Here is a 24,145-nt window from a genome sequence, read left to right as displayed (position 1 = left end):
TTTTATTTTATTTTAGTATGTATCAGATTCATTCATCACTATTACTTACTGTCCACAACTGTGTGGCAGATTGTAATATCTATCAATAAATAAATCTATCTATATGTCCAATTATGAAATGTCGATTTAAATAGTACTTTGTATACCATTATTAAGGTTTCTCTGCTAAGTTGGACAAATTGGAGATAATCTTTATTTGAGCATACTCTCAATCTCTTTAAAACATTTCCTAGGTGTGGTTCCCAAGAAAAAACATTATCCACAGTAACACCTAGATATTTATATTTTTCTACAACATTTAGTGTTTTACAGCAACATATTTTTATATTATTAATGTTAGTGATACAGTCACAGTCATGGGGTTTAATTTCAGAGTCGTCTACAGAAGGGATATGGGGTGATTTTATCAACACAATGACCGTTTTATCGTAGTTAACATGACCTTTGTCATGAGCCTATTTTAAAATTTTGAATAGTAATTTTGGGATTTTTCCAGAGATATTTTGTAATTTTGTTGTGATAAAACGATAATCGTCGACAAAGAAGTATTCGTTTTCACTTGTAATTTTTTTAATATCGTTTATATAGATATTAAAACACACGGGACCTAAAGTTGAAGAAATAAAAGTTAAAATATACTTTTAAGTAGGTTAAATCAGGAAGAGGCTGTAAAATATTGTGTATACTGCATGTTCTTCAAACAGGTGAAGAACTACACTTTCCTTATCTTTTTTGATGAGTAACTTGGATCCGATTTGGTTGTACTCAAGTACGAAACCATAGCCATGGTCTTCAGCATTACTATCACCAAAAAAATTCTTGTCAGAACTGTTACTGACATCGAAAGTATTAGATTTAGTTTTATTATCATTAAGAAACAAGACCAAGTCGGGCAGCCATTTTCGTCAGTTACCTTGTTTTTTCTCAAACCAGTCATTATCATAAATTGTTAACTCCCCAAAACCCAATAGTTGACACGGATTTTAAAGTTGATAGTTCAAATTCAAATTTGAATAATAACAATTAGGTAGAATAGGATTCATTAAACTTGCTGCCAGTAGAAAAAACAATGGCTGAAGACTAATGATGGCTAACATTATCAACTATGTAGCTCTGTTAATAATATTTACCGCCATTTTAGTTTGATACTTCCTCAAGTCAAGCACCTGTCACTCTCTTCTTAAGTGAATTTGATAAGAAGGGAAGAATATTTCTTAAGATTTCGTTTTGTAATGTATGCATTAAATTGTTTACTATTAATTCTAAGAGCCCAGTGTCACTTGACTTTAGGACTGTCAAAGTATGAAATAAACAAATCTTGAGGTTATGATAGAGTCAACATTAGGAATACAACAAACACCCTTCCACCTTTCCTTGGCACGTTAGGAAAATGGCTCTCAGTGATGTATATCAAAAATTTAAGTGGGAATTTTCATCCATTTATCCATTTGTTGTGATATCATTCATTTAGAATGACTGGATTTTATTATTGCTGTTGAAGTTGACGCCCTGTTAACAATCTATTCCTTGGTGAAATAACATTACATTCGATTCGTTTACTCTGTGTTTTTCTTTAGTAGAAAAAGATGCTTGAAAAAAGGAAATATTCTAAAATACTCTGGCTATTAAATAAGCAAACTATAACCATCTTTTTCTATCTTCTGTAAGGGTAACTTGGATCCTCAATTGTCGCAGATCCTGCCCTAGAGCATCCCTCCATCAGCCCTTCGGCCTTCCACGTCACCGCACACCTGAATGTACAATTTATGAGCCACTCTTTCCTCGCTCATCCTCATCACATGGCCAAGCCATTTATGCCTCTTCTTCTTCAATCTGGTTCTCATTGATAACATAGCCAAGGTAAGAAAAGTTTCTTACCACTTCGACATTGTAGGGACCCATTACAAAGCGACTCTGCCTCTGATCCAGTGGCTACTTTCCCAGCTATCTTCGTTTTTCCCCTTTAATATGCAGCCCACCTTTCATGCTTCGACATCCATCGTTTCGAAAGCCATCCTAATGCTCTGAGGGGATCTACCGATGATAATGACGTCGTGTGCATAGACCAGAACTTGGACCATCTTTGTAAATATTGTTCCTTCCTGATTTATGCCTGCTTTATTTATGATTGAGTCAACCATATGGAAAGTCCTAAATTGAAAAGCTACATTTCGTAAAATTACTAAGAGAGAAATGGTCACAACCTCGGTAATTAGCAACTGTGTCCGTAAATGTGGTTTGTTTCCTTAGAACCGTGATTCTATTTCATTCTACGAAGATTGTGAAAAAGTCGTTCAAGCTGGAGAAAGCATTGAAGAAGAAAGAAGAAAATGGTGAAGAACAGAAGAAGAAAAATGAAGATAGAAGACACAGATAAAACTAAATCTAAAAGCAAACTGCCTTTCCAAAACTACTGACTGTACATGGAAACCCTTCCTTTTTGTGTTCATAATTTCTATTTTTTAGTTAAAAATAATTTTTGTACCCAATTTTTTGTAATTCGGAAAGATCTTTTTATTTGTGTTTTAATTCTTGAAAATTTGATCAATATTCCATTTTCCTACTATTTTCGATAACATTTTGTTGTTTGTAGAAATTAAAAAGTTGTACTATTTTAATTTTCCTTTATTGTAATCCTAAGAAACAGAGTAAGGCTACATTTATTTCTTTATTTTTTTAAATACGTAATGTCTTTAAAATTTGTTTATATGCTTTTCAAATGGAATGAGTTGACAAAAAATTGATATATTCAGTTTGTTACAAAAAAAAAAAATTAAAGGGAAAATGTATGATAGAAAATTGAGCTCTCCTTAAAGCGTCAATCATTGGGTCATTTAGCCTACCATCAATTAATACTAATATTATTGTTAAAAAAATCCAACACATTATATTTAAAAAAACTGTGAAATCAGCTTTAAGGAATTAGGTATTATCAAAAACTTCAATTCCCACAAAAGTAAGATACCATGTTTTATGACCGAATGTCTCACCACTTCACCATCGCCTTTTCAAATAGTTTTGCATCAGATTTAATTAAAAGATATTAGTTCACAATTACTTCTAGTTTAACTTGCAATTTTATTAGAATATTACCACCTTGGTTAAATTCTTGCTATTTCTAATGTAGATCCAAAAAAGATTTTTCTAGCGTGTATAAATGGACAATTCAATTATCTTTCAAACGATCCGGCTCATTTCGAGAGATGATTAGATTTTGAAAAAAATCGTTAACTAAAAGTGAAAAGGATTTCCATAAGAAACCCAGCAAAATATTTTTAAAATAAGAGTACAAATCTCATAAGCTGTATCCAGGAGGTCTTTCTAAATTAGTTTTATTGGTAATATATACAATGAATTGGTATTTATAAAATAACACTTGTATATACCTATATAAAAGATAATAATTAATTGATTTTGATCATTTATATTACGACTTGAACTTACAGGCGTTGGTGCACTTGATGGGTTCCTATGGCCGCCGTTTGGTGGTGCAAACTGTGTGCCCTTACTGGAGTTTCGGTACTTTCCAGCACAGGAGCCGATAGTCTCCTATCACTTTTCGGCCTTTTGGTCGAGTGAAGTATGAAAATAAATATTTTAAACTTTTTTTTCTACTATTCTTCTAGCTGTCGTAATTTATTTACGACCATTTCTATCCAAAATTCATATTATATATTTTTTAAATAACATTTGAAGGCATAGGATTGTTTTTAATGGGAATAAATTCAACTGCTCACAAGACACAGAACTTTTTTAAAAATTCGAATTTATTAATATAGTTACTGAAAATATTTTAAAGATTTTAGTTTTTAATCAAAAAACTCCACTAAAAAATTGTTATATATATAAATAATTGACCGTATAATTTCAAATATGAAGAAGACGGTTAGGATTACGGTAAAAAAAAACAATATAGTTAACAACTATTTATTTCCGACGTGTTGCCCCACTTTTGTGAGCTTCTTCAGGGCTGTTCAAGTTAATATCCTTTATCTCAAAAGTCTGTAACGCTATCAACTTGAAAAGCCCTAACGAAGCTCTACAAAGTAGAGCGAAACGTCGGAAATAAATAGTTGTTGACTATTTTAGTTCTTTTTTATCGTAATCCTGACTGTCTTCATATTTAAAAAAATATTAACTGAGTCAGTATGATGTTGGCCAATATACAAATGCTCACAATTTTACACCTAATAACAAATATTGATTAATCCAAATAAATTGGACTTTTAATTCTTCCATCCACTTCCAATAGCACTGTATAGTGTTTAATAAAATAAATTAAAATTTATACTTATAGTTACTAGTTTTAATTATCATTGCTATGATGTCCAACATAATAATTATTTACCTCTTAAATTATTTATATACCGTAAAGTGGGGTGACTATGGTATATTTTTTTATTTTTAAACTTAATATACCTTTGCACACTTTTTGATTATCAGGTTTCACTTTCATCGATGAAAAAAAATATTCTTCATGTGGTAACCGTGCTATACCATTTTCACAACGCAAGAGGGTATTTTTTTTCACCCTTTTTTATCATGGATTCCAAGGATATAAATGTTTTTGAACCATTGCCACCCGTTCTTTTCACTCTTAGAGGTTCAAGACGGTTTCAGGAAGTAGAAAAAATTGGTTTTTGATTTTTTGTCCAATAATTTAGGCTAATTGAAGAAAATGTTGCAAATTAGATTCCTCAGTTTAAAAAGACATTTTTAAATACCTTTCGCGGAATGAATTGTTTCAACTATTAAAGAAAACAATTGTAGGGTTAACAAAAAATATTTTCATTCTTGAAAAAAATATTTATTTTTCAATGTGAATCATCACCCAGAAATACAACCTACTCTAGGAACAACAATAAAAAAGTGGCGCCCTATCCCTAAAACATGTCACGGAAATGAAAATATCGCCAGAAACAAAATTACACCCTTTTTTCTTGGATTTTCTTGAACAGCTTCTTCTTTTTGAATGTTGAAGTCTCATTTGTTCCATATAATTCCTGCACGAACGTTCTCCTAATTTCTTCTTGTAGACACGAAGTATTTCGTTACCCTACTGTCTGGTAAAAAGAGTGAAAATATGGTCAATTTGAGAAAACAAGTTTGTACCATAATCACTACTAGATTAAAAATGACACTACAGCCTCTAATATCCCCCATAAAACGCACATTTTTTGATATATAATAAATGTAAAATCATGGGATTACATTTTCTGCAGGATTTAATTCAGAATATTGTTATTAACAACGGAACATTACTCACATGAACACTCCACAACCCACGAGAACTTTTATTTTTTAACTCTAGAACTCGTCTGGCTCCTTGCTCAAGCGCGCCAGGACGTTTCAAACTTGAAAAAATAGTTGTACCACAGGCACTCCACTTTACAATCATTTGTTATCAATATGTTATGGTCCTACCAAAATATATGTTTCTACATACATAATGATCAAGAAAAATTATTTCAGCCAATACTCAATCAATAAAAACAAAAGCACAATGATATCTTTTACAGTTTTGAAAAAGGTGAAGTTAACACATGTTTCATGTTTAATATTTATCCTGATGTTGTCGGCATTTTTAATAATTGTTGTCCAAATTGAGGAAGATGAATGGAACGCTTATAAGGTAACTTGTAGTGATAGCGTAATAATTAACAATAGTTTATTAAATTTAAACATTATTTTTATGTTGACCGATTAAATTAACTTATTTTATTAGGACGAATATGGAAAGAATTACGCAACAAAGGAACAAAACGAGTTAAGAAAGAATATATATTTTGATAATAAGATCAAAATCGATATACATAACGCATTGTACGATAAAGGTATTAAAACATACGAATTAAGAATCAATAAATTCACCGATATGGTAAACAGTTTGGTTTATTTATTTGAAATAATTTTTCAGTTTATTCTTTGACTTATGTTATGTTAGCAGTTTTAACATTTGATTTCTTCTAGACTTCCAAAGAAATCAGAAAGTTAATGAATGGCTACATAGGAAATCAAAAACAAACGGGAGAACTTTATGTTGCTCCAGCAAACGAAACACTTCCAGAAAGTGTGGATTGGAGGCAAAAAGGTGCCATCACACCTGTCAAAGATCAAAGGCATTTTGGATCGTGCTGGGCATTCTCTGCCGTGCGTACTTTTGTTAGATTTTCATCAAGCTATTTACTTTGTTGGAATATTTTTCATTTAAATCAACAGATTGGTTTTACAGACCGGCTCCATTGAAAGTCAACATTTCTTCAAGACTGGAGAACTCTTATCTCTTAGCGTACAGAATTTGATGGACTGCTCAAAAGAAGGAGGTAATGGTAGCTCTCCGGATAAGGCTTTTGAATATGTTAAGAAAAATAATGGAATCGACACTGAAGAATCTTACCCATACGAAGCCAAGGTAGTTTATTTGTACACTAATTTAAAATAGCATTACAATCTTACATTATAGCATTACAGTCTTAAGCGACCATCACAGAAAGTTAGTGTTATGAAAAGTTCTATATCCATATACCTATTAAGATTTACATTTAGAACCGTAAGCATAATTGTAAATTTTAACTCTTTTTCTTCAGCTTCAAAATTTAATTCATTTTGTAGAGAACTTGACCTTTCCGTTAAATGCGGGGAATTCTTTTTCAGCACATAATTTTGTCTATCTATTACCAAAATGGTCTGTGAGCATAAATGTAAACAGCTGAGGTCAGAAACGAAAAGTTTTACAAAACTAATATAACACATTTAAGGTAGATCCTGAGACGTGGCAATTTTTTCCTTAAAATTGACTTGCTTGAAGTCACACTTCACATCACATTTACATTTTTTTACCATTTCCTCAAAATTTAATGATGATTTTTTTTTAACTAGCTTTAATATGAGTGCTAATAGACATCTATACGTCACATAGTTCCTGAGATATAGGTTTCTCACAATAAATTCACTAAATACTAATCTTTCAGTACATTTTTAAGAAATGTTGCTTTTTAAAAAGCTACTTCTTGGTAACCATTGAACGTAAATAGCTCTATTAGGGCTAATATTTCAAAAAATTTACTCTGCTTCAAATAATGTCCTCTCAGGTTTTCTAGTACTGTTTGTAATTTTAAAGATATAGAGCTTCGAATGAAAAATTTATTTTTTTTAACGTTTTGAAACAGCCGACATTTTTTATTCCCCCTACCTATACTTGGCAGACTCATCAGTTTTGGCTAGTAATTATACATAGTTTTCATTAAAGTAATCAAAAATTGGGAAGAAATAACTGCCTTTTTTTCTACTTCGCTCTTGTACTAATATTATTATCATATTACTTCCTCACACATAAGATTAATATTTTTGAATATATCTCAATTATAATTGACTTAGTCACAATTCATCATTTAAAAATTGTCCTTCATTTTAATGTAATATAATTTTTGAAATAATAACAAACATCAAATAAATATCATAATAATTTCATTTAAATTTTATAAAATGGTTATTCACTCACAAAACATACAATATCAGTACAAAAACTATTCTTTAAAAATTATTTATTCTGAAAAATATTTCAGCAGTTTTCTTTGAGTATTTATTTATATTTTTATATGCTTTGTTTCACGAATACATTGCTGGAAAATTAATGGATGGAATTTTATATACCAATTCAAATTCAGATTACTATATACTTACTTCAGATTCAGATAATTATTTACTATCTATTGAGCTTTTTGTTTTATTACAATATTTTTTCTTTTATTATGTTTGAACACAATGAAGATTCTTCTATATGATAGTCCTTTAATGGCCTTTTTAATGGCGCTTCTGACAAACCTTTTATACAATTAAAACTATAGTACTTTTTATCACCCATTGTTGCATTTTCATTTTACCGCATCGTAATTAACCATTATTTCATCTTTTTCAATTTTTCAAATATATATATTTATGTAAAACAGGAAAAAGGTAGAATATGGAGAATGGGAAAATAATGATGTTAGAAATATGTGAACGAGAAAGGAGACTCACAATATGGCGTAGAAGGTAGGCCCAAAACTGATTGATTTTTAGAAAGGCACACCAGAGTGGGCGACGGACAGACAAAGGATTCGTTAGAAACGTAACTGTCAAGAAAGACCGTTAAGACACAACCGTTGATATGAATACCAATGATAAAAATAGAAGTCAAGTTATGGATTAAAAAACTCCACTACTCCAGAACTCACTACACCAGAACATACAACACATCTAAATCTCATCAACATCAACCATATTCACCACTTCACAGCACAATTCTGCAACTCTACAGACCCTTTTTCATCGGAATTCTTCAACTCAGCCCACTACTTCTCTTCAGGCTTACTCAACTCCACCTGTCACTTCTCATCAAACTCCGGCCTCTTCTCTCATCAATAATTCTTCTGCATCTTCCACCATATCGGTATCAGTTCTTAATGTTCCCATGCCAGTTCTATCTAATTTAACTGTCTCTTCCCTAAAATCATCTTTTCCCAATTTCAAATCTTCAAATAAATTATCTTTGTTCACTTCATAGACGATTGGCACACAGTTCAGAACAACGAATTTTTCTACTTAAATGCAGGTCAAATTCCCTTTTTCCTAAATCTATAAACAATTCTTTTAAACATATTTCTATGTCTGGCCCACTTCATTCTAAACTTTCGTCATATTCTACCAAATTCAAAAGGTCTCTACTTAATTTAAAGATCCGTGAAACCATTCAACACATTTATTTTCTCCAACACAACATCTCTTTCACACATTCTATGAACCAATATGGGTGAGACCCATTTTGGAGGTCTTTCCACATTAATTACCACAATTTTCAACTCAACCCGGGTACACAAAAAACAAAAACTCATTATTAAGTTCAATAATCTGTATCAAGAATCACTAACCAACAAAATTTATCCCAAAGGAGTCCTTAATATCTCATCTACTGATATTCCCTCCAATGTACTCAACATTCTTAGCCTAGGTCTTAATTTCTCCATACCCAAATCTTCACTAAAAATTATTCCAGAATTACTTACAGACTTAGAATACATTCACAACGACCCCCTATTTCATGATTCTAACGAGAGTAAAGAGTTATTACGCATTACTATTTGCAATACCATCCCTAATTACCTCCAACACCTTCCATCCTTTTCTTCCACATTTTCTCCCCTTTTCTTTAAAGACCTTTCTTTCACCCGATTCTTCCTTAGTTCTCATGATGACATTATTATTACCAAAGCCGACAAAGGAAACAAGACTGTCATTATGAACCGCTCTGACTACAATGAAAAAATGAGTCCTTAATATCTCATCTACTGGTATTCCCTCCAATGTACTCAACATTCTTAGCCTAGTTCCTAATTTCTCCATACCTAAATATAATTCCTATCCGATCATTCCACATACACCTCTACGTCCCGTGATATCATCCCAAATTCTCTTAAACTACAACTTCACTCCTAAAATCAATTTACAATTATAAAAACCGCACCCCATCTACACAAAACTCTCTACAATCTTTTTCCATCCTCCTATATAGATTATTACCTTACCCTTTCTTACAGATAACATTCATAAACAATTACTTTCCTCCATCACTAACCTCCTCCTAGCCTTCAAAGCCCATAATAAACTGTCTTTTATTTACACCAATCTTAAAGATCCTATTCCTCCTCAATACCATTCCCATGTTGTGTACCGTATCTTCTGTTCCACTTCTAATTGTAATCCATCCTACATTGGCGAAACAAAAAAATTTGCTTTAACACCGTATAACCCAGCACAAATATACCGTCTCCTCCCGTAACTTCACAGCTTCAAAATTATCCGAACATAGTTTAACACTCAAACACTCGTTTGATTTTGACAATACCTCCATACTAGCCTCTGTCCCTAACATGACAAACGATTGTTATCCGAAAGCATTTTTATACAATTAGAAGCTTCTCCAGTCAATCACAAAACAGATAAACAAAACCTATCCCTAGCCAATTCCCAAATCGTTAATTTATTAAAGCACCCATAATTTATTTTATTTTATCTATTATTATTAATTTTTTTATTTTATTTTTTTATTCTTATTAATTTTTATTCATAATTTTTTGACCTTTGGGTTCCATAATTTTACATATCACTGGCTTTATGTTTTTTAATCCGTAACTTGACTTCTATTTTTATCATTGGTATTTCATATCAACTGTTGTGTCTTAACGGTCTTTCTTGACAGTTACGTTTCTAGCGAATCCTTTGTCTGTCCGTCGCCCACTCTGGTGTGCCTTTCTAAAAATCAATTAGTTTTGGGCCTACCTTCTACGCCTTACTGTGTGTCTCCTTTCTCGTTCTCACATTTCTTACATTATTCTTTTCCCATTCTCCATATTCTACCTTTTTCCTGTTTTATATAAATATATATATTTACAGTTTTAGGTATAGGTATATAAGTTAATACTCACACTGTAATTCAGATATAAGTCACTCACGCACTATATTTCATTTTCTGTCATATTGTTCAATTTGTAGATTCAATATTCGTTTTTTCAGTTTTTTAGACACTACTTGCATATCTTATATTATACATATCTTCTTACCTACGTAATATAATACTTCATCTTTCATTGTTTTCGATTTACTACCATCTAATTCCACGATTATCAAACAATTTTTTTTTTACTATTCAATTATCGATTTTTATCATTTATGATTCAATTCAATATTTTGTATAATTCCAAATTTGTTTGTATACTATTCCTTTTCAATTTTATGTTTCTCTAAATTTTGGTATTATCTCTTTTGTTCTAGCCCTGATGAAGACCTGAAACTCAGGTCGAAACGTCGGCATAAAATAAATAAATATTGTTTTGTTTAATTATGTTGATCTTTGCTGACCGCATCCCCTGACAAACTCCAATCAATTTATAAAACAATAGTCATAAGTTATGACAGCTGTCATCACTTATGACAAAAATGGTAACATAAAAAGACAAAAATAGTATTTTTTACCTAAACAATAAATATAAATATACTAACAAAAAGTAGTATGCTTTGAAATCATTGTCGGTGAAAGTTGTTTGATACCGCACCGGGGTTTTTTGTTTATCTGTAGGATTTTTGGAAATAATACGAAAACAAGCCATTTGTTTTCTAAATATTCATTTAAATTACAAATAAATTAAAGTCAATTACTTTTTTTTTTCTTCAGAATAGCGAAGTTTGTAAATTTAACAAATCAACTGTTGGAGCCACAGTCACAGGATACAAACTTATTCCCCGAGGTGACGAGTTAGCCTTGCAATCATCAGTAGCCAACTTTGGTCCAGTCTCTGTGGCCATTGATGCAAGCCATACATCTTTCCATCATTACCATTCAGGCAAGGATATTACTATACCTTTTAACATGGATGACTCATTATATAGGTCAGGTTTTCCCAACAAAATATCCTCTTTTTTATTTTTTTTCCTCCCCCCGCCGGCAACTGCGTGGCCACGGAGGGCCTATTGTACGCCGTCCCTTCTCTGCTCAACAGCAACAGGTCAGTTGTCTTTGCGCATCTAGATATCGTATACGGGTCAACCGTCTCACAAAGTTTAGGGTCTGAGATGCAATCCTTCCCAAAGGTAAAAAATCGTATCCTTGCTAATACATCACATCACCAAACGATATGGTACGCAGTCTCATCATCCTTTCTGCAGAACCTGGAGATTGGTGACTCTGTCAGTCTCATTTTATGGAGATGCTTATTCAACTGACAGTGTTTATGTATAGACCTATCACCTATTTTAGAGTCCTCCTGTCTATAATGAGAAGTGTGTTTTAGACAGGAGCCCTTTAGAAATATCTTTGACTGCTCTACTCTTCAGGTGATCCTCTAAAATAACCCAGCCTTGCCCTCAGCCATCATTTTAATGTACCTCTTCGCATGACTGAGACTAAACTCACATATGGGGTTGGGGGTAAACGGAGCGTCTAAGATCCTTTCCTAGCAAGGTAGTTAGCGCGCTCATTGCCTTAAATGCCTTTGTGACCAGGTACCCATTCTACCTGTGCTTTGTTGATTAAGGAAAGGGAGTTTAGGTTAATCTTACACTCTTACACCAATTTTGAGCGGGCTACATAACTACCCAGCGCCTGACCATCCGTAAAAATCGTAATTAGCTTACACCTTGTACCCCCTTTTATTAAATTCAGGGTATAGCCATTAATTGCGAACACCTCAGCCTGAAAGACCGTGGTGGGTCTACCTAGTGGCAGTACCTATATGGGGAAGCCTTCATTAGGTCTGTCCATATTCCTGCTCTAGAGTCTTGTTCCGGTGTGCGCATGCGCTAGTTAGCAAATGAACATATGCTACTTTGTGTTCCACAATAGACTGTATTTTCCAGTGAACTAAAATAAAAACAGTGTCAGTGTAATAATAAGTGATACTGCTCACATGAGAACTAAAATATAGGTGAGTTGTCGCTAATTTATAAACTTTTAGTGAACTGTGTATGCGTTCCTTAATACTAACAGCAGCCATAGACTCGTACTAGAGATAACAACTTCAGCCTTTCTCAGTTGCTCACTGGCTGGCATTGAAGAAGGACCGCACTGTATTTTACATCTTTAAATACGTATATAAACACGCAAACTAAAATTGATCTATTTTTAACTTCTTTTCTTATTTTCTTTTCTTATCTCGACTCACCATTATGGTATGAGATACTTCCATATGGTGATGTCCAGTAAAAATAGCACGAAAAGATCCCGAAGCCTGGGTAATACACCCAGAAACTCTCCAGCAAAACAAAAACCAAGAAAATCACTAAGAAACACACCACCTGACACACCAGGGCCCTGTTTCATAATAAAGTATAAACTAATACTATTAGTCTTGTAGATTTATCTTAATTCAAATACACGGACTTGTACAATAGTAACTTGTTCTTTAGTATTTTTTAATTCCTGTAATATCACTAATAGTCATCCCTATCATGAAAAAAATAAGTATTAGTATTATTACCACACTAGTTTCTACACTTGTACTATCAACTAATACTATTAGCTTTCATTATGAAACAGACCCCAGGTGGTAGTTCAATTGATGAAATGAACTTCCAACCTGGCCCTTCTAATCCAAGCCCAACTGAGGAATCGCCATTTTTCACGCCAAATCCATACGATGTATTAATAAATTTACCAGTAGACAACATGGAAGCGAACCAGACCCCCAGAGAACCCAAGCCACCGCCAATATTTATCAAAAACATCAAAAATTTTCATATTTTTTTGCCAGCAAATTAATATTGTAGTTAACCCAGGTACATATGTTTGTCAAAGTCGCATCAATGATACGAAATAATTTCAGATACCGCAGACACATACAGGAAAATAATAAAATATTTATCTGAAACAAAAGCTGACTACCACACATATCAGATACGTCAGGAGAGGGCGTTCAGAGTAGTCATCAGACAATTACACCCCTCAACACCACCGGAAGCTATCAAAGAAGAACTTACGGAGGTCTTGAGGTGTTGAAGTGTTCTATATACAGGGGTGTTATACTCAAGAGAACCTCCATCACTATAGCGGGAGTGGTGCTCATGGCACCAGTCATCATAAGGAATCCCAATCTCTGAAGTTTCCCGAGCCAGGTCTAAGATTTGCTGATAATGGGTCTTATCACTGCCATGTACAAATAAATAACTTTTTGGTTTTAGGCCTCAGGATTTGCTTACCGCTCCTTTGCATGCCCAGAGACACCTTAGTGCCTTCATACTGGTCCGTTCAACATGAAGTTGTCATTTCAATTTACTATCCAAAGTAATGCCAAGATGTTTGACCTCACTACAGAAATCTGTAACGGCATCATCAGCATATTCCTGCTCTATTAGATTTGACCAGTAAAGTGTCAACCACCATGCACCACAGGAAATGAGATAGTACGCAACCCTGTAGACAGCCACCAACGGGCTTCATCCACATTTTAGTTCCTCCCAGATTTCATATGAGCATTCTTCATTCCAGCATTGCGCTAACCCATTTTGAAGAAACCTGTCCCATCCCTTTAATTTTCATTCAATAAGGGGTGCGGTCAAAGGGACCTTCAATATCAATAAAGATGCCAGCCATAATTTCCTTATAAGCCAAGCTTTTCTCAATCCTAGACACCAGATGGTATCAGGCATCTTCACTGGATTTACCGGATGGTAGGCAAATCGTGCGCTGCGCTCTACCAGTGTAGTTTCCCTAATATGTCTGTCAATGACTTTCTCAAGTACTTTCTTCGAGAAAGATGTCAGACAAATAGGTCTATAGGCCTTGGGGTTGTCACAAGACGCTTTCTCCGGTTTAGGTATGTAACACACTTTCGACAATCTCCACCTATTTGGAATGTGACTCAGTGCCAAACCACCCTTAGGAAGTATAGGAGGTATAGTTTCAGGACCGGTAAACCTTTTTATCTCTCCTTACCCAATCCAATCGCTATAAAGGCCTAGTACCCCATACATCTTGTTAATCATAATATTTGTTTTCTCTCCTACATGGCTAGGTACTAACAAGTGCACATATGATTGCATATTAATTCGATGGATTGTTAAATTCTCCAGACAAATTCAGTAACAACTATTGATTGGATCAAAACATATATATACTATATGTTTTGATATATAGAATTCAAAAATCAATTCATATTCTCTTTTTTTCAAGAGTTTTGAGAATTTCGAAATGAAACTTGGTAGTTGTTACTTTAAGAAGTGAAGTTGGCTTTGTAACTTCTTCTTTTTTTTCTATGTAACGCACATAACATTGATAACATAAGATTTGTGAATATATCTCTATTGGATTAGGTGTGCTTCGGGTCACCTATAATGCCTATAAGTCACACTATAGGTCATTTCACGTGCATTCTAGTAGCCTTTACCTTTATGTCTCAAATTTTCACAATTTTTCGTGTAACTTAATATATTTATTCTGGATTTTCTTTTGTAGGAAGTTGATTACATTAATTTTTTTAAATGCCGAGATGAAGAAAACTTCCAATTAAAATATATTAGGTGGGGGAAAAATAAATTCATTATTTTTAAGTGAAATTCAAGACTTTTTCTAACATGTTTCGGATTATCCGATTTGAGTCAAATATCCACCGTTTTGTTCTGTAATTTGCTGCCATTTTAAAGGTAGGTTCATAATGCCTCTGAATGAAATCTTCATCCCTATTGCCGAAAAACTCTAGTAACCGATTTTCACAGTCTTCTCTTGATGCCAATTTCTTATCACCAAGAAAGTTTTGCAATGCAAGAAAAATATTATAATCGCTTGGTGTCAGGTCAGGACTATATGGTGGATGCATCAAAACTTCCCAACCAAGCTTCTGGAGTTTCCTGCAAGTCACTATAGATGTGTGTGGCCTGGCGTTTTCTTGATGGAACACGATACCTCTTCTGTTGGCCAATTCTGGACATTTCTGGTCAATCACTAGCTTCAAACGGTCCAGTTGTTGACAATAAAGATCCGAATTAAGTGTTTCGCCATATGGAAGCAACTCATAATAAATGATGCCTTTCCAGTCCCACCAAATGCACAGCAGAACCTTCCTGGCCGTGCGTCCTGGTTTGAAATGCTTCACCGCGCTTTGACCACGATAGTTTTCGCATAATGTTGTCGTATGTGATCCATTTCTCATCCCCAGTCACCATCCGTTTAAGAATAAACCCCCATAAGAAGGGTTGATTTCATACCGTTCGGCCAAGGCTTCGCAGATGGAAATTCAATCCATCATGTTTTTTGGTGTTAATTGCTGTAGCACCCGAACATCAAGCTTCTCTTTGAACCCAGTTTTGTGCAAATGGTTTGAAACTATTTTATGGTCGATCTTTAGCTCCTGGGCGATGCTACGACTGCTAAAATGCCGATTATTTCCATGATTTTATCGACATTTTCGACGACGGTCCTGCCAGGGCGAGGCGCGTTTTTAACATCAAAATGGAATCGAAGAAACCAAAATTGTGGGTAATTAGCTGTTACAGTATCTGGGCCATAAACACAATTCACAATTTCAGCCGCCTGGCTTGCATTTTCGCCTTTATAAAAAAATCGGGAAAATGTATCGATTTTCTTTGTTGACTTTCATCTTTAACAGCCTGTAATTCACAACTGAATGGACCAAAAAAAATAATAATAAAACAGAAAATGAATTTGTTTAGTGCAAAATGTCACCTTGACAACGAGCATAAATCTGAAATTATTTGATCGATACTTTACCAGATATCGATCGCTACAGCCATCTACCAAAAAAATAATTGATTTTTTTTGCCCCATAATATTATTATTCTGTATTTTGTACTTGTAGAATGTTTGGTTAGAATATAATGTAGGTTATAGCATTGCGGCTAATAAGAATAAGGTGTGGGACTTACTAACGAATTGACCCCTAAAATGTTAATAAACACTGAACCGGCAGGTAACGTTAGAGGTCTAGTCCGAAACATAGGTGAGAGGATTGCGTTAAGACTGATTTAGCGATTTGGTTTTGAAGGGACGTCACTGTACAGATCTATTTATGTAGAGAACGATTGCTAGTATCGGCATCGAACCTTCGGGTTTTCTATGCTTTTATTATTATTATGCGAATCTTATATTAAAAATAACTTATTCCATTGGAAGTTCCTGATTTAAGTGCGCTGGAGTAAAAATGTAAGAGTTTATAATATCGATTTATTTTTAGTTGGGCCATAGATTTTACGAAGGATTGTTCTGTATACATATATTTAACATATATCACATGGCTTATGACTCGTTTATGTACATATGCAAGAACCGGTTGCCGGAATCCGGTAAATCCATTTCAAAATGGCCGATGAAAAACTTGTGGATTTCAAAATTTAACCTTTAATTATCTGAAAAACAAGTCGGTTACCAAAAACATAACAAAAGTTTTATGAATCAATTTTCCATTACAAAGGAAGAACTTTTATTGAAAAAACAAACCGTATTTGGGACTTAAAAAAAAGCCTAAACATGGCTTATTAGATTTTCTGAAAAGAGCTATGCCAACTTTAAAGTCACCGTTCTGTCACGAACTAATTTCGGCAACCCTCTGGAAAACGTAGGTATAAGTCAACTGCATGTCACAAATATACTTTAGAATATTTTAATTTAAATAAATGAGAAATCGATTTATAAATATTACATTCCAATGTATTTATAACGATGTTATTATGTGACTATGTTTAACAGGAATCTACTTCGAGGAAGATTGCAGCTCTACAGACCTGGACCACGGTGTGCTTGTAGTGGGTTACGGTTCCGAGAACGGGACAGACTACTGGCTGGTGAAGAACTCCTGGGGCGAGGATTGGGGCGTCGATGGCTACATCAAAATGACAAGAAATAGGAATAACTGTGGCATTGCTACCTGTGCAAGTTACCCATTGGTGTAATCATTTTTTTTTTTTATTCTTAAGTTGAAAATAAAATCATTTTAAATGCTATACATAAATATAATTTGTAAAAACCTCTCTCTGTCTATCTAGTTTGGTCTGTTAAGATATTTTAGTTAATTGTCTCGAAAAACTTAATTTTTAGTTAATATTTAAATGTGAAAGGAATTATTTTTAAATTAACGCTTCTGAAAGCTCAAGCATACAGTAAACATGAACGCAAAATTTTACTCGTACACACAGGTGTAAAACAAGTGGAGGTTCAATTTTGGCCAATAATTTCAAATCAAAATGTCATGATAAAGAAAAAAGAATGGAGCTTCACAACAAATTTTGCCTACACCGCCTTTGATTTTATTTAAAATCCGTCATTCCGTAATTATATTGGCTAGGTTCAAATTTTTGGATTTATTCTAAACCGATTGGAAAAATATTGTATATATTCACTTACTACCCTGTAAGCCAAACATTTCAAACAATAATTTTATTTTCGCTATAATAATAATCTTTCGCTATTGGAATTAATATTTCTGGGATTCTCGAGTTGGGAATAACGAGTATCAACTTTGTTCCTGCCAACAATGCAATGGTTATACAAAATATAACTAAGCCGTGATACGGATACGCAGTATTGTATTTCCCAGATTCTGAATAGTTAATTTCTCCATTTTCTCCTTTAGTAATTTTGCAATCGAAATTTTGCGCGATTTCCATATTTTCCCTTACCATATATCCTATATATAGGTAAGTAAAAGTAAAAAGTGCGTTCATTTCGCTTAAAAATCAAAATTTCGTTCAGTTTTCTACAAAATTAAACCTTATAAGTGACAAATAAAGAATTTTGTCATCATTCGACGAGTTGAATCATCCTTTAGTTATTAGAATATAAACACATACATTTTTGTTTTACCAGTGATATTTTTTTATCTAATAATTTGACTTGGTAATGATTTAACATCTAGCTACATATAAGTTAAAACAGATAAACAAAGTTAACTGATTGTACTTAAAATATACTGTCAGGGTGTGTGGTACTGTTAATATCATTAGACCTAGGTTTTTGTTAGAGTTAGTTTAGAGTTAGACATAAAAGTTTATATTCATACCATATCTTTTTACAAACATTACTTTTGCAATAATTAATTGTTAACAGTTTATTCATTTACATTTTAATTCGCTTTAAATTCCATTCCCAATTTAAATATCAATAGTTCTTTAAGAGTAGACGTTAAAGCAGTTAAAAGCGACTAAAATAATTATCAATAAGAAATTATAATTTCCATAACCTTTGCTGGAATTTGTACCAGAAATAATATTAGTAAACTGATGTTTATTATGTTTTATTACTAAACTGATGTTTAGTTAGTTCTATCTTTAGTTTCAAATGAAAAATTAAAAAATAATATTATAATAAAAAAATCCAAGTACAGGATTCATTTTAACTTTTCTTATATCTGGTATATAGCCATGTTTATGTTTATTCAGGTCAATCGATTAATTTCAGAGGTGCTGAGAATAAAAAATAATCAATATTACAATAACGCGCTTTTGTATCGATTTATTTTAACTTTTCGGATTTCAATCATATTGGGGTCTCCGTATATGTTTCCGAGAGTGCTAAGAATAAAAAAATAATCTACTTTATTAACGGAATATAAACATTAACATTCATATAATGAGTTCTTTCAAGGTTGACAGGTTAGCACAAAAAAGATATGTCGTGGGGAACCGAAATTACGTGGCTAAGGATTTATGACTGCGGCGTGATAGCAACTTTTTCAGTTAAATCAACTGACTAATAGATTTTCTCGAAAATGGCTTTAATGATTATATCATAGCATAACTTGAACCCAAGCCCACCAATCTATACCAAACTTGGATAAGTATGTAAGGTGCTAAGAGAAAGTTGTCTCATGCGTGCACCACACCTAAGTTTTTTCTTTGTAGTGACATTAAACAAAAACCTTGTGCAAGCCAGGTCCTGAATAAAGAAACCTAAATTCTTTACGAAGACGTGTTAAACAATAACACATTCTCTGCCGTTCACTGCTGCTGTGGCAGGAAGAGACCGGGTCCTTCTCAAAGCTAAAGGTGATAACGTTAATTGAGTATGAACCTAATTTGAGCATACACCCGGCATCTAACCCTTTATAAACATAAGTTAAGGTTGTATACTAAGAACTTTGAGTATCAAACCTACAAAAAGACTAAATATGGAAATTTAAAAGAAAGGTGTTGTTTTTATTTCGTAAAAAGTGAACAAATTCTCATTATATTTTACGGACCGTTCAATATGGTGGCAGTAAAACCTAAGATTCGGGGATGATTTTTTTTTAATTTAACCTTAAAAATCTGAATAAACGGATGGATTTACAAAAATTGATGTACATAATAAAATGTTTAAAATTGTTTTGCCATTGTTTAAAATCTTTTATTTAAAAAATCAGCAGATTTGGAACTTTTCAATTCTGTTCCAAACACAATTTATTATCCATTTACTGCAAAAATTCTGAAACTTTAAAGTCACAAATCGGGCATAGCCTAATTTCATGAACCATCTGTAGGATAACGTTAATACAGATACACAACAATCGCGAGCTTTCGCAAAACGTAAGTTTAAATGCACGAGCTGGGTGATCCATATCATCCATAAACTTTCATGATGAATTTAAACATTTATATAATAATGTAACCCTCCCTCAGTCAAATATTAACACCTCGCAAAAAATACTCTTCAATACTTAAATTACATTACAAGTATTACAAGTATTCATGAAAATGTTATTTTATTATTATCTTTAACAGGAATTTACTACGAGGAACACTGCAGCTCTACAATTATGAACCACGGTGTACTTGCTGTTGGTCATGGTACTAGTAAAAGAGCCGGAAGGAAAAAAGGCAGTTATTTCAATCCAAATATTAATTACTTTAATGAAAACTATGTATAATTACTAGTCAAAACGGATGAGTCTGCCAAGTATAGGTAGGAGGAGTAAAAAATAACTGCTGTTTCAAAACCTTAAACAACAATAATTTTTCATTCGGAGCTCTATATCTTAAAAACTACCAATAACACTAGAAAATCTAAAAGAACATTATTTAAAGGGAAGTAAATTTGCTGAAATATTAGCCCTAATAGAGCTATTTAAGTTTAATAGTTCTTGAGGTGTAGCTTTTTAAAAAGCAACATTTCTTAAAAATCTACTGAAAGATTAGTAGTTAGTTAATTTATTTAGAGAAATCTATATCTCAGGAACTATGTAACGTATAAATGTCTATTAACACTCAAATTAAAGCTAGTTTAACGTGTTATAAAGTAGTTTATGACGTTTACCTTCGTAGGAATAGTAGTTTTCATGATATTTCTTAAAATAAATTGATTTATAGTTGTTCAGACAATAAGTTTGAGATTTGAAAAACTTTATTTAAGAAACCATAGGACGTACAGATGTCTGTCAGCACCCAAATTAAAGCTAGTTGAATTTGCTATAGAATAGTTAATAACTTTTATCTTTGTAGGAGTAGCAGTTTTTATGATATTTGACAAAATAAATTCACAAACTGTTAATTTCTAGTTGTTCGTATAAAATGTTTGATTTTTGGAAAAATATATATCTAGACCTATAAGACGCACATATGTCAGCCAGCCCTCAAAATAAAGGAAATTTAACTTACAATAAAGTAGTTTATCACACTTATCTTCGTAGGGGTAATAGTTTTTATGATATTCACATATAAATATAAATATGACAAATGAAAATTTGTCCGAACAACTATAAATTAATTTATTTTAGCAAATATCATGAATACTACTACTCCAACGATGATAAACGTCATAAACCACTTCATAGCCCATTAAACTAGCTTTCATTTGAGTGCTAACAGACGTCTGTACGTCAAATGGTCTTTGAGATATAGATTTTTCTAAATAAATTCACTAGCTACTGTCATTCAGTTCTTTACATTTTTATGAAATATTGTTTGTTTTTTTAAAATATATCTCGAGAAGAATTGAACGTAAATATCTGTATTAGGGCTCCGAATGAAAAATTAATTATTTTTAACGTTTTGAAACAGAATTATTTTTTATTTTCCTTACCTACACTTGGCATACTGTTCAGTTTTGACTAGTAATTATACATAGTTTTCATCAAAGTAATAAAAAATTGGGGTGAAATAACTGCCTTTTTTCTCCTCTTGGGCTCTTGTACTATACCCAGAAAGGCGTGGAGTGGAGGCGTGGCTTGTGGAGAGCTCTTGAGGTGTGGACTGGGATATGTAGGTTACGTGAAAATGACAAGAAACCAGGATAACCAGTGCTGTAATATTTTATTATTTATTTTGAAGTTGAAAATAAAATCATTTTAAATGTTTTATTTGAAAAAAAAATAATGAAAACCTCTGTTTCTCCCTACTGGGAGCAGACTCCTCATTCTGAAAAACAAAACCATTAAAACTGATATGACCATGGCAGAAGCGCCTAAGGGAGAAACAAATTATAATAACATGAAGTCGTTAATACCTGTTGGTAGTAAATGATTTATTATAAAGATCTAAAAAAATAAATATTAATAAATTTAATAGTATTTATCAATTTTTAGTTGTTTCGAAAAGACTTTTATGGTTGTTCCGACGTCGTAATTTTATCACTAATGAACAATTTGAACAACTGTCTGCTTTGCAATTAAAATAAGCTAGACAGCAATCCAAGCCATTTGTTCATCACCCGAAAGTAAATTACCGCACAGTTTTATATTCCATAACAAAATACCATTTTAAATACATAATTTGGAGATAGGTGGTTTAGACAGAGTTGGGCTAAAATTATTCGATTGACGAGGGACGAATACATTTTAATTCCCAGTTGGTATTCGTGAATTTTTAAAACGAATATTTTTTTCAAATAAACATACAACTAAACAATCCAACTTTTATATTCGAATATTTGAAATATTATTTCAATCGAATAAAATGTTAGTCGAATACAAAATTATTCCAATAAATATTTAATTCATTTTTTTTTTTAATTCGTTTATTTTTATCATTTTCTTTTTCTAATGTATGAGGGTACCATTACACATTTTCAGACGAATAGAAAACGAAAATGCTATCGATTTGATAATCGTGTATCCACCAATAAAATTGTATTCTTATAACTGCATTAAGACAAAATTTTTTGTCTCACAGACCTAAGGCGGTCCCTTTATATACTTTATGATCGAGGATCGATATTCTTTAACTTTTCAGATTTCTAGCTTCATGTTTAAAGACATGCACAAAATGAAAATTCTATCGATTTTAAAATCATCTATCGATTTATAGACCTTTTTGATATGTAACATATGTCTCCCTATATGTTTCTAAGATGCAGAAAACACAAATACTTTCGATTATAAGCTCACGTGTCGATTTATTTTAACTTTTCAGATTTCTAAATAGCAAGGATCTCTTGATATCTTTTTCAAGAAGCAGAAAATTAAAATGTTATCGATTTTAGTATCGCACGCTCGCAAATCAATGTATTTTAACTTTTATTATTACAAATATATAATAGGACCCTAATATAAGAAGAGGCACTATGAAAAGTTAAAATAGATCGATATGCGAATTGAGACCAATTGATTATCTTTATGGGTGAGATAATACATTTTTAATTAACTTAATTAATTAGGGTTGATTAATTACTATTCAATTAATAATATTTAAGTTCTACTTGAATTAAATGGCTTTCAAGAATCACTAATTCATTCATGTTGGTTATAATTCCATTTGGGAAACATTTCTTTCTGCTTGACAAATGAAGAGACAATTCCATTTCAATGTTCAATTGATTTTTAGAGTTGTTTACTGTAAAGTTACACTAGAGTTTTTTCTCTTCTTTTAAAATGTTAGGGGATCAATCTAAGGTGATTACAATTGGGTTGTTTAAAATTATTTTAATTGGAATGAAAAGTTTCAACATCAGTCGCCATTAAGCCACCATTTTTACCATTCAAATCATTTATGACATTTTATAATAATTTTAAATTTTACGGTACATGAAAAAGGAAATAAAAAACACATTAATAAAAGATTCATAATGTTTTTATCGTTCTTGAGATAAAACTACATTAATGACTTTAGTTTTATCTCAAGAACACACCATAATTATTATTTGAAGATAATTTTAAATCTAAAAATTTTCTCAAAATACTCGGGGTTTATTTGTATTAATTATGTTAATGTAAGGGTTTTATAATTAAATTATTAAATAAAAAATGATCTGTATGTAGATGATTCTCGTAAAAAGCTCAAAAATTGATCTCTAAAAAATTGAGTCAGTTGACACTTCCCCGAAAAATTTTCAAAACTTCATTGGTGATTTAAAGATACCAATCAATGATTTTTAGGATATTATAAAGCTGAACTTTAAATTTTAGGTTCAGGAATTTAAAATTTCCAATTTTTTAAAGTGGATACATTTTTTGTTCCTGTTGTAGTACTGTGATTAGAGGGTGGTATTAAATGGGTAATACTCCATTACTTTTCATGATTTGACAATTTTCCAAGGGAAAAAATAAAATATAGGGTGTTTTTTTAAGCCCGATAGAACTTGAAATTGTAAAAAATAACACAAAAAATTAAATTGTAATCAAATTTTTTTTTTTATTCGAAAGATCAATACGTGACATTAACATTTGAAAATGATTTCGGGCATATGGGCACCGCG

At 32.3% G+C, this 24,145-nt stretch overlaps 1 protein-coding gene across 8 annotated transcripts in view; it reads left to right on the top strand.

The window, feature by feature from the left end:
* Positions 1-21,809, top strand: part of LOC106690107 (procathepsin L) — a 25,174-nt gene extending 3,365 nt beyond the window's left edge. For 3 of the 8 annotated variants that reach the window (XM_014435402.2, XM_014435404.2, XM_014435403.2), the window contains 8 exons: positions 3,447-3,580; positions 5,473-5,632; positions 5,726-5,878; positions 5,971-6,150; positions 6,233-6,412; positions 11,210-11,378; positions 17,231-17,429; positions 20,239-21,809. In XM_014435402.2, the coding sequence (XP_014290888.1) occupies positions 5,504-5,632; positions 5,726-5,878; positions 5,971-6,150; positions 6,233-6,412; positions 11,210-11,378; positions 17,231-17,429; positions 20,239-20,311 (1,083 nt within the window). In that variant the 5' untranslated portion in view covers positions 3,447-3,580; positions 5,473-5,503 and the 3' untranslated portion in view covers positions 20,312-21,809. Of the gene's footprint in view, positions 1-962; positions 1,861-3,446; positions 3,581-5,472; positions 5,633-5,725; positions 5,879-5,970; positions 6,151-6,232; positions 6,413-11,209; positions 11,379-17,230; positions 17,430-20,238 lie in introns of those variants that run through there. The other 5 variants (XM_014435397.2, XM_014435395.2, XM_067047172.1 and 2 more) reach the window with 4 other exon arrangements.
* Positions 21,810-24,145: the final 2,336 nt, after the last annotated feature.

The sequence above is a fragment of the Halyomorpha halys genome, unplaced genomic scaffold, assembly GCF_000696795.3.
Source record: "Halyomorpha halys isolate HHAL.00 unplaced genomic scaffold, Hhal_1.1 Scaffold1578.1, whole genome shotgun sequence".
Lineage (NCBI taxonomy): Eukaryota > Metazoa > Arthropoda > Insecta > Hemiptera > Pentatomidae > Halyomorpha > Halyomorpha halys.
This window is presented reverse-complemented; position numbering and strand designations above follow the sequence as displayed.